General features: G+C 40.9%; 1 protein-coding gene across 4 annotated transcripts in view; it reads right to left on the reverse strand.

Annotated features, from left to right (window-relative positions):
• Positions 1-3856: 3856 nt before the first annotated feature.
• CNOT4 (CCR4-NOT transcription complex subunit 4) overlaps positions 3857-12202 on the reverse strand; it is a 137062-nt gene continuing 128716 nt past the window's right edge. For 2 of the 4 annotated variants that reach the window (XM_011235239.3, XM_011235237.3), the window contains exons 11-12: positions 5944-6156; positions 3857-5242 (exon numbers count right to left, since the gene is read on the reverse strand). In XM_011235239.3, coding sequence (XP_011233541.1) covers positions 4941-5242; positions 5944-6156 — 515 coding nt within the window. In that variant the 3' untranslated portion in view covers positions 3857-4940. The remainder of the gene's footprint in view (positions 5243-5943; positions 6157-12202) is intronic. The other 2 variants (XM_011235241.3, XM_002927618.4) reach the window with 1 other exon arrangement.

The following is a 12202-nucleotide window of genomic DNA, read 5'->3' on the forward strand; positions in this document are numbered from 1 at the left end:
GGATTCTTGCCTCCTCTGCAATTTCTAGAGTCGTTCTAATTCAATGTAGCCTAGAAAATGACCCACATCCATCTGACTTGCAACACCCTTCCCCCCAAAACTACAGTAACACTTGCCTTTAACATCCAGGCTAATATTTTAACCATTTAAGTAATCCCCTGTATGATGAGCTTTTGGAAAGCAAACTACTGACTATAAATCAAAAGAGCATCACTGGAAAAGAGGATGTTAAAAACCTCTTCAGAGAAACCACTTCAAGATAAACAAAACAAATGTGGGTAGGTGCCTTTCAAACCAAGGAATATACAACATGGCAGCTAGTGCTCATTGGCCAATAGCAAGAAGCTCCCCCCCACCTTATTGCCTGACAAATTATGCCTCTTAACTTATAAAATCAGAGCACAAATAGGGACTAAGATAGTAGATTAAGCCTACATATTTAATTTCATTTCTCCCTAAAGATCTACTGAAATTAGAAAAGAAAAAAAAAAAAAAACACAACGGAGAACGTGAGAAGAGACAGCAGAACAAAATTGGCAACCCAGAAAGTTGATGGTTGAGTGAACTCAGCTGTTCTGAGAAGCCTCAAGCTAAGAGTGGGGAAAATGAGATTCAATGCAATTTATACCACAGAATCTTCAAGAACACAGAATCCGACACTGCCAGGTGCCCCTAGGACCAAGGACAAAATGTGCAGGGTGGGGCTATAAATAAAGATGACTGAGAAAGCTGTTGTGAGAAGTTAGCTCCCTAGATTTGTTTCCCAACTCCACACAATGGTGCAACCACTTGTATCCTAAGTGGGCAGATATCTGGAGACTTAATCCCTGGAAAGGAAAGAACTCAAAACAGGGATTAAGGGAATAGATGTATAATGAATTCAGTGCCTACCAATACAGCTCTGGCAGTCAGACCCTTACCCTCTAGGCCAGCCTTCATATGACTCTTCACAGAACTGACCAGCCCAGGAGAAAAGGCCTAGAGACAGTGACAACAGGGGCTCTCCAACACAAAGCCCATCCAGATCTTCCAACAGCACAGTTCAAAATTGGCAAGCCTACACTTCCAAAACTTCCTATCAGCTTTTTATAGTCTTATTCATGAGCAGATAATCTGAGAAGTCTCTAATACGGAAGATGGAGATCAAAGCATATAAAACCAACTCTACAAATACAAAACTGCAAATATAAACAGTAACATTGTAATAAAACTTCCCAGAAAGAAGAGCAAAAGAGAGAGATGGAAAATTGGTAAAATGGTAAAAAAAGAAAAGCAGAAGGAAAAGTTCAGGAGGTCGATATTTAAATAATGGGATTTCTAGAGAGAGAACAGGGAAAATAATAGCAAGAAATTCATTAGTGAATGAGAAAATTTCCCAGAACTGGACACGAGTCACTAGATCTTAAAAATCTGTGTGCCCATTGTGTGCAGCACAATGAATTAAAATTGAGCCATACCAAGGAACACCATTGTGAAATTCCAGAACATGGAATACAATTTTTACAAGCTTCCAGATAGGGAGAAAAGAAAGATTACACATAAAGGATCAGAAAGCTTTGGGCTTTTTAACAGCAATACTAGAAGCAAGAAGACAGTAGACTAATGCCTGTAAAGTTCTAAAGGGACAAATATCTACAATTTACGATCCTGTGTCCACTAAACTATCAACTGAGATTATTTCCAGATACGCAAATTACTAAAATATTTATCTCCACACACCTTTCTCAAGAAGTTAGTGGAGGATGCCACTCCCACAAAATTGGAGACTAAAAAAAAAAGTAGGATGGAACATATAGGAAGATTGGTTGGGGTGGGGAGAAGACCTAAGAAAGGAGCGAGGCAAAAGAAGTTGCAGGAATGGCAGCTGTGCACCAGACTGGAGTCTGGTGGTGACTCAGGAGAGACATGCTGTCGATACTAAGATTCCCACTGCTCTTGTACCAAGACTGCCGGTCAGTTTGGCCCAGGTTCTTTTTGATACTTATCTGATTTTGACCAAACCTAGTGGAATTTCTGTTCTCTCCACCATGCCCTGGAGGGCGAATTGATCAGCCTAAATTAAACACCCCAATCCCCCAGGTTATGCTTTGGCACTCCAGAGGACTGGAGGGAAGGAAGGGTGAGCTGAGACGCAGAAAACAGACAGTAGACTGCTGTTTCAGTCCATGTCTCTGCCAGACACCCAGGACTGGACTCACATACCAGCCCCGCCATGTGCCCCGACTGTGCTGGACCCTGTTTTCCAGGATTCACTTGGGACCTTGCACACTGCCCCAGAATTGGCTTTTATAAATTACCAGGGAAGCCAAAGCCGAATTACGACCCAGAGAGGATTTTGTTGATCTCCTAAAAGCCTTGATCTAACAGTGACAGTCCTGCCCTTTTCTTACACAGCTAGGTTTTGGTGCACAGCTCAGCTTTTAAAATCCAAACAATGTGTTATTCAGGGAGACACATGTCAAGTGACGAGACTCTAAAGAAAAGAAAGGTTAACCCGGAAATCGAGATAATGGTTATTTGTGGATGGTGAAAAGAGAAAAGGAAGTATAAGTGGAGAGGGGCAGGGAGGGAGTCCTTAGGATAGGGCAGGTTCTATGTTTAACTTGGGTGTAGGCATACAGGTGTTTATTGTTTTATGATTATTCTTTAAATGATATTTACGCTTTATAGTCTTATGTATGGTTCGTTGAACATACATACAATCACAGCACAGACACAAAATCGAATTTCCCTTCTTTTACAGAAAAGCAACATTTTTATTGATATATCCATATCTCGGGAATATCCAAGGCCTGCTTCCCCCAAAGGCCTTGAGTACAATTTACTGCTACCTGAATATTATCTGTGTGTTGACCCATCACTTTGTAGTGCAATGTGAAAATTCGGGAGACCGAAGCCAAGTTCACAGGACAAAGAGAGTCTGCAGTTTCTAGTCCTCTATCACGGTAACACTTTGATTTAAAAAAACCACAAAAACCAAAACCCAAAAAACAATTTACTATTCATGTGGTAACATCTATTTGTGGTGACATTTGAGACTATCCTGTGTTTTTCAAAAACTGTTCAAATTGTTTTTTGTGCATTTTGTTTTTTGTTGTAAATGAAAGTACAAAGTACAGGTAAGAAAAAGAAATCAATCTGAAAGCACAGAACACATGATTTAGAAGATCTACTTAATTCATTCAACAATGATTCCATTACTGGATGTGGCCAAAAAGGTGCAAACTTCAGCTTTGGACTTACGAATGTAATCCAGGCCAGGAAACGCAAACCATACAGATCTCAGGAAACTGGTAGGGAACACTTCGTTCTGTCCCCCACCCTCTTCTGGTCAGTGGTGTGACCATCTTCCCACTGTTAGATACTCCCCAGAATGGGTCGGCCATAGAAGATCTGTCTGTGGGATGTCTGCATCAGAGACATTATGGTCTCCCAATCTCTTTCCCAGCACGGCACTCACACACGGCACTGCTATGTGCACGCCACACCGGCTAGTCCCACCAGGCCTCCCAAGCCAACCAACATCTCAGCACACCAACAGCTCATCTGCTCCTTCCTGGCACATGATGCTTCTCAGCTGGGAAGTTTGGGTCTGCATAACACAATAGCACAGGGAGGTATCTTCTACCAAAAGCAGCAGGAAGAGGAACTCTCGAGGACAAGGTGGGCTGATCTTCAAAGACGGCCAAGACTGACAATAAGACGAATTCTTTTTCTCATTTCTTCTTCTGTACCATTTTTACTAGTGTTGAACATGTAAAATCAACGGAACATCTGATGATTGTTGTCACAAAATGTTTCAAACTCACGTACAACAAAATGGAAAAACAAAAACAAAACAGCCCAAGGGTCATCATCAAGTTTTCTGTTTTATTTAAGATTTTAGTTTTAATTCTGAAGAAAGAGGTACATTTCCTTGTTTTTAGTTTTAGCATCAGGTTATAACCAGGTTTCTGTTTCCTTTTCTCCTGTCTTTTCAATACTGCACAAACGTCCAGAAACTACAGGGTTAAGTAAAAGCTGCAGGCAAGGAGGTCAGAGATTTGCTCCTGATGGTGATTAGATGGCCCCAGAGCAGTGCTATCTCAGAATGCCCTAGTCAGGCGAATTTAAGGTAAAAGAAAAAAAGATTCTGACAGAGGAGAAAGACTGAAGAAATCATTTCTATTTCAGCTCTTATAGTTATGCAAAGGTATTAAATCTGCGAATACTTTTTTTCTTTAAAACACTTGAATTTACTTTAAATCTAAAGCCCAAATTTTTTTTTCTCCTTTCAAAAAAATCACTTCTCCCCTCCTTATAAACTCTTTAGCAATAGGCCAGTTACTATTACAGATCAATTTGTCTTTCTATCAACTTCCAATAAATTCTTTTGCTTAACGACACAATCAAGTCCTCTCCATCAACTTGCCGGAAGAATTAAAAATTAAATTAAATTAAAAGCATTTTTCCCTGCAAGAGTGATAAGCTGAGTACAAGATGGATGCCAGGACCACTGCTTTCCCCCATGCACTTAGCAATCTCATTTCAATTAACCTGGTTTTCAAACTTTTGCAGTTGATAATGTATTTACTTGACCTTTCCTAAAGATTAATCGTCATTTTCTGCTAAGCAGATTATGTCATTATTATGCGCAACAGACAGTAATTTTCTAAGTATTGAGACTGCCCTTTGATTTTTTTTTTCCTCCTTAAAAAAAGGCGAAACATTCAACAGTGTCACTCAAATGCTGGATCAACAGAAACTTTTACAATTAAAAAAAAAGAGAGAGATGGTAATGACCCTGTGATCGCATTGCATCTGGGGGTGGGGAGAAAAAAAATTGATCAGGAACTGGATTCTTCAGAACGTAAGAGATGAGAAGGGAGCAGTAGGTGGGCTGAGAGGGAGAAAACAGGGTGGGACAAATCCTGCATTTTCTAATGGTGCCTCCTCTTTCCCTAATGGCGGTCCAGTGTTGAACTCTGTAGTAAATCTGTGGGGGTTTTGCTGGGGGGTCTGAAGGCTGTCTGAAAGCCTGGGGGTGGGGAGTGAAAGCTGGAAGGATTTGAAGGAGGAGGGTAGGGATTCCAACTGGCTCTGTGCAGAGGGATCTGTGTGCTGAAGGGGGTGCTGTGGTGGGTCTGTGAGGGAGCAGCACTGGGGCCGTCCATCTCTGTGAGGGCCTGAAGGGATTTTAGCCAGTGTGGAGGATTGTCATCTTGAAGAGAGTCTAAACTGTTTCCTGAAGTTGCTGGAATACCTGAGGAGAGAAAAGAAAACAAGAGGGGAAATGGTGAGTCTGGGCAGAAAGAACCAGAAACCCATCCAATAGGGAATTTTTAAGGCAGGATTAGTTTATCCAAAAAGAAACAGAAAAATTACAGTCTTCAACTCCTTCCAAATAAGACCTTTTTAATCGTATGCGCTTTTTGATCCTCCACCCCCAAGGACGATTCATCGTGACAGAAACCCGTGCCTCCTCTTCCCCTACACAGACACCGTCCCCCGCTGTCACAGAGGTAGAGCTGCCAAACCGAGTCCCCACAATTGCACACTGTCATTTCCCCATTGCCCTTCTCCTTCTCTGACAGGGTACGTAACCAAGAGAGCCTTATAATAGAGAGCTTTATTTTCAAAAAGTGGAGTATGTTCCTTTAAAAGGATAAGTCAGAAACTTTTGTACATTGAGACCTGAAAACTACACACATGCTGCCAGACGTGAGCACCTGCTCGCACCCGAAGAACAACCTAGGCGCCAAGTGCCTTATACAACGAGGCCGACAGAGTTAACCGAGACTGCGCAACCCCGGAGAGCGAAACTGGCCACCCCACACTGGCGGCTTTGTGAAAAAGAAGCTTCTGTTGAAGAGACCTCTGGTGTTTTTTTCTTTTTTTTAATCTGATCGGTGCTAAAAACCAAATGGATGGCAGTCAGTGGAGCTGAAGGAGCGAGAAAGTTACCTGTGATGATGGCTGGGTCTGTCCAGCTGCCAGGGCTGTCCCAACTCAGGCTGTCGGTGGTGGCAGGGTTGGACGTTGGTGCACTGTGGTTGGCGTTGGAGGGGGAGGAAGAATTGGGCAGTCCACCAAAGTTGATGTTAATGTTGGGTAGAAGTGCCCTTAGCCCGTCCTGCCATTCCTTCATATTTAAACTCTCTACAGAACTGCTGTTGTCTGGGAGATTTACCAACAAAAAAATGAAAGATAAAAAAAAAAAATAAAAAGCTGACGTTAGAAACATATGTTGTTCTTCAGTGGTTAAGCGGGAGAAGAATTATTCTTTCTTTACTGAGCATTTGAGATGGGTTGTCCTAGCAAGATAAACGTGGTTAGGATTTTGCTCGTGAGCTCAAAGCCCCTGAAATCAGCGAGGAAAGAGTTGCTCAAGGATCAGGAGAGGGAGCATCTTGTCCTTCTTATAGACACTTCACCATCTTGCGCTTGTAAATCAATAATCCAATTTAAAGACTCCATGCTCCAGAGCACAACTGAGTTCCAGCTACATTATGAAGTTTCAGTCAGGGAGGCATTTAGCCAGCTGAGCTGATTTATGCTATCAAGCCTGCAAAGTTCAATATAGGAGCTCATTTCTGAGCCCGTTAAATGGAAGAAAAGTCATTATATGAAGAATAAACATAAGCCAATAGAAAAGGAAAAATAATTAAGTTCTTCCTGATGATAAAACTGGTAATGCATTTCAGAAGAGAAAGGCAGGAATGAATAGGCTTTTGAATTTGAAAAGAGTATTTTTCCGTTAGTCATGAAGGCTGAGCAGGCAGGAGCTAAGCTACCTCTCAGATGGGATAATTTCCAGCACAATCTACCTACTCTATTCCAACAGTTCTACTGATCATTTAAAACAAGTCCTGGAGTCCTACAGTTAGTTTGCCGGCTCTATTTATGAATAGTGTCATACATGACAAGACACTATCAATGTAAAAAGGCTTTTTAGAAATTGTACTAAACTAAGTTGATCTACTACCATCCAGAATCCACATACTCTAATTGGCTGGAGGGGAAAGGGTGAAGCATAGCTACCAGAGTAATTGTTTTATTGGAAATAGGAATGTAGGTCAAACTATCAACTGAGGTTTTTGAGAAGAGCACAGAGAACTGATTAGCAATCATCACTGATGATGATGGTGATGGTGATGGTGATGACGGTGATGGTGATGATGGTGACGACGATGATGATATTCTACCATGCAGTCTATGATATTTGGTGAATTCAGAATTTTCTTTTTATAATTTTGCTTTGCACCAATTACTGTTCTGTGCCAAACACTATCATGTTTCAGCAAGTGAAGTATTTAACCCGACTGACCTTATTTATAAAAAGAAAAAAAGAAACAACAACCAAACCCAACAAAAGTCATCCCTGAATTATTAAGATGAAGAAGACGTCGTCTATTCCATACAGACAAGTCAAGATAAGGGAAAATAAGTTCTTCAAATCGACTTTCCTTTCACAATCAACGCAGTTTCCTAAGGCTCACCCTTCTGTCTGCATCCCACTTTACACCCGCATTGAGTTGTACAATTTACAAGGCTCTCTCAGAGTCAATTATTATTTCATTTGACCCTTATGTTGTGAGGTAGGCAGAGCAGGAAGAATCATCTCCGTCTAACAGATAAAGAAACACAATCCAGAATAACTTGCTCAAGATCGCATAACTGGTATAGGAAGGACTTGAACCCAGACCCTATCTGAGTTGTTTTTTAATAACACCAAGCTCTCTCTCTTCATCTACGTGGTACAGACTATTAACTGACTTTTAATGGGTCAAATATTTAAGGGAAAACCCAGGGGCCTATAAGACCCATGGCTAAAAGGAGGCAAAAAAGAAACACAGCAACATTACAGTGTGTCCATTGGCCACAATTAGCAGGACAGAGAAATATTTTGGCTGAAGGAACAAACTGGACTCTGCAGTCAAGTCAGGGGTTGGGGGGGATTTCTAACGAACAATGCAATCATCATTTTCACTCTGGCTCCAACTGCATGAGGCACTAACAAAATCACACTAACAAAGTTCTAAAATACCCTCTGTTACAGGAAGGTTTGGCGGCTCTGCCACATTCGAACCTTTAAAGTGGTCAAACTGTCAGACCGAATAACTTAAAATGGTTTTCAATCAACCAGAAACTGAACTCTAAACAAGGAAAGCTTCTCAGGAAGGAAATAAAATCCCCCTGATATGAAAAGATGATGTATAACTACACGGGAAAATTCTGAGGGAGATTAATGCTCTTGAACTAAGTAGCCGAAGTCAAGAAGAAGCCCAGGCAGATGATTTGAGCCCCTCTTTTCCACTGAATTGAGAAAAAGAAAATACCCCATAACTCAAAAATACCAATTTTCTCCTTACTTTTGCTTTACATTTAGTGAGAACTGGAACTAAGGAACCCTTAATTTTGCATTAACAGAATAATATGTGCATTTATATAGTTTATTTGAAAATTAGTGTTGCAATGAAGTCAAAGACATTTGTGCAGGAGCAGTAGGGGATATATAGGAGCTCTGCACTTCCCACTCAGTTTTGCTGTAAACTTAAAATGCTCTAAAAAACAAAGTATTTTTTAAAAAGATGTTTCTCTGATTTTAGACTAATGAAATCAAGCAAGAGTACAGCTGACTCTTGAACAACACAGATTTGAGCTGCACGGGTTAACTTACAGGTAATTTTTTTTTCGATAAATACAGTACAGTCCTGTAAATGTATTTTCTCTTCCTTATGATTTTCTTAGTACCATTTTCTTTTCTCTAGCTTAACTTATTGTAAGAATACATATAACACACAAAATACGTGTTAATTGACTGCTTATGTTATCGGCAAGGCATTCCAGTCAAGAGTAAGCTATTAGTAGTTAAGGTTTTGGGGAGTTTAAAGTTATACATGGATTTTTGCCTGCGTGGGGCGTTGGTGCCCCTAGCCCCAAGTTGTTTAACAGTCAACTGTATATTGGCCAAAGAAACACACATATGGCACATGATACAGAAACAGTGAAAAACTCAGATCATCTCACGTGAAGTATGATTATAAGATAGCTTGAGAAATAAATTAGCTAGTTTATAATTCTTCCAATCTTGCCAAAAAACAAAGTTATGTACCTAGACATCTTGGGACCCTGACAGCACAGATGACCGGTTTACAGTGAAGCTGCAAGTGTCACAGGGACATGGACTGACATCTTTAGCTCTCGGAATGGGACCACTAATTCCAAGTAGCTTAGAACAAGAAGAGAAATGTTCTTCAGCTTTCTCCACTGTTGCAATGCCAAGTGTTGGCACAAAAAAAGGGCAAATGAAACGAAATTAAAGTCTACTTTCCTCACAACAGCTCTCTTAGCCCAGCCATACTCAAAATCACCTCCTTTACCTCCCTATCCCCACTGCCTCTGACTCTAATTTGTTCTGGCAATGAGGGCTTCTGGTAATCCATTCCTTGCAATACACAACAGCAGGGGTTATTCACCTCAACACTACTGACATTTTAGACTACGTAAGTCTGTGCTGGGAGGCGCCGTTCCACACGTTACAGGATGTTTAGTAGTGTCTTTGGCCTTCACCCACCAGATGCCAAGAGCTCACACACCCCAGTTCTGACAACCAAAAACGTCTCCGGACATTGCCAGATGACTCCTGGGGGAGCCAAAATGGTCCCTCGTTGAGAACCACTTACACAAAGGAAGTTGGTTCCTTTGTATCGGGGCTCTGAAAAATCCCACTAGAGTACATATTTCCCTTTAAGATAGTACCAGAACTTTGATCACTAGACTCAACTTGATGCAACTTCATTTCCCTTTCTTGATATGGGATTTCACAGTGGGGTGCAATTCAGAATGTACAAGTCAGTAGGTTTAATGGAGAAAATACTGGCCTGAAAATTGCAGACGGCCTGTATAAGTCAGCTCTACACTGGTCATTAATACACCGTAAGGGATCTAAGGCTCTTAATATCCCAGGGCCCTATTTCATAAATAGGAATAATATCTGCCTTATTCTCTTGTAGGGACAAAATGAGAGAAGAGAAAGCAATCTGAAGCCCATTTATTACTTGATAAATGGCTAACAACAATTTTTTATCAGTACTCAATACTGAATAGACAGTAAACTTTCCAAAAAGCCAAGGCAGAGGACTCCTCACTTGCCAGAAATTGGCTCTGTACAAAGAGTTTCTTCCTCAGGAATGTAGGGGTAACAGCCAGCATCTTCAGAGGGACCACGTAGTCGATCTCAATGACAAGCCTTCTCACCACCAAAATATTGCAAAGACAAATAAGATACGGAAAGCACCTTAAACTTTCCACAAGCAAAGCACAATGAAAATCAAGTTACTGGACATATTTTATATTAGAAATGATACTATTTGATTTTTAAAGTATTTAGTTGTAGGATAACACATTCAGGAAGAATTGTATATTTTTAGAGGATTGTTAATGTTTAAATGTTTTATAATGTTAAAAAGCTAATTTTAATTTATGATTTTCAAATATGTACAACAAAACACTATTTTTGGGTCTAAATAATTTGAGGGCAGGAAAGCAGGTCAAGTTGCTTATAGTAGCTTTATTTTTCAGTATAGAACTCAGAGACATAAAATTTAAGATACCTTCAAGGTGCCAAATACCAAATTCGCATATGCCACTGGGTAAGAAGTATCAGTTTACCTTCAGTTTCCCTGGATCAGAACACCACAGAGAAGAAATCATGTCTAAAATTCGGCCAGCTTGCTGATTACCTAACACCCAGTCCTTAACACGTTAGTCACAGCACACTAAGCAAGTTGACAAATCTGGTTTTTAGCAGCAACAGCAACAACAAAAATGATGAAATGTATGTGTTGAGATGGCCAAGATCAAAGTCAAGGCAACTATTTCCTGAAGGCGTACAGTTTGCAAGGTGAACAAACAACTTTGTCTCCTGTTCTCAAGGAGTTTAAAGTTGAGACGGTGAGACAATGTAAATAGGGGAAAAGTTCAACTACTACAGTCTGGACGAGCAACAGAAGAAATGTTCCCGGGTTGTACGTGATTAATAAATGCTGTAAAGTGGAGTAGAGAGAGAGGCCAGGGAGGCACACATGTGGAAATGTCCGGGGGGTGGGGTGGGTAAGAACAGGAGCAGTCATTCACAGAGTGGTTTTACTCAATCCATAGACACCCTGAGTCTCAAACATCCACAGCAGGTTGAAAGGATTTTTGGTATTTTTACAGAACACTAGACTAGTCCAGGTACTAAGTAGGATGTATAGAGAAAGACATGTTTTATAAGCAATGGCTCCACAGTTGACCCTGACGCAACGTGGGTCTGAATTGTGCGGATTCACTTACACGCGGATTTTTTTTTCAGCACAGCACTATGAAATGTATTTTAATATTTATATTAAATATATTTTCTCTTTTCGGTGCCTGTAACTCCTGCATTGTCCAAGGGTCAACTGTATTATAAGATAAAATTAAGCTGTCATCTGCCATCGCATCTTTGACAGAAAATCCTAAAGCAGGAAAAGATGAATGGCTTAGGCAAAAACACACAGCATTATAGCGGCTAAGTGGGTTTCTCTCCTTTCTGTTCCTCAGAGTATCTGCAATGTGTTCATCATTACGAAATGCAAAACTTTGCTACCAATGGCAGAACTGTGGGAAAATCTATCCTTTATAAGTTGTCACTGGTGACAAGCTAGTGAGTTTTTCTAGTCTGCATAAAATCTTCACCTGAAAGACTGGTGTTCAAACTGGTTTTAGACTGCAAAACCATCTAAGTGGCCCCTGGGGAGGAAGCTGAGGGGACAGGGCACGAGGACAGCACATCCTCCTCCCATCCTGCTTTCCTCCGTGTCACATATTAGGGCGCCATGCAACACTGCATTCAAAAAACAGTACCTGCTGCTCAGCGAGGGGACGGAAGATCTGCGGGTAATGACAGCACGGTGAGAGAAAACACATGTAAGGGGAACCTGAAAACAAAAGGCCATTCCAAGTATTTGTTTCCTCTAGTACAGTCTGTACCACCAGGTCAGGATTTTCTGTCTCCTCTTGGAAGCCTTGACTTTACCTTGACACCTCCGCAAGGTCTTTTTGCTAAAAACACATAGGCCTTATTAATTAAACTGGCTAGATGCAGCTCAATTCACAAACCCACCCATTTCTCTACTTTCCTGTTTGCTAGGGACAACTGGCCTGCCTATTCGGCCTTAGGCCATTTGTATCTGTCGTC

This window comes from Ailuropoda melanoleuca, chromosome 1 (genome assembly GCF_002007445.2).
Source record: "Ailuropoda melanoleuca isolate Jingjing chromosome 1, ASM200744v2, whole genome shotgun sequence".
In the NCBI taxonomy this organism is placed as follows: domain Eukaryota; kingdom Metazoa; phylum Chordata; class Mammalia; order Carnivora; family Ursidae; genus Ailuropoda; species Ailuropoda melanoleuca.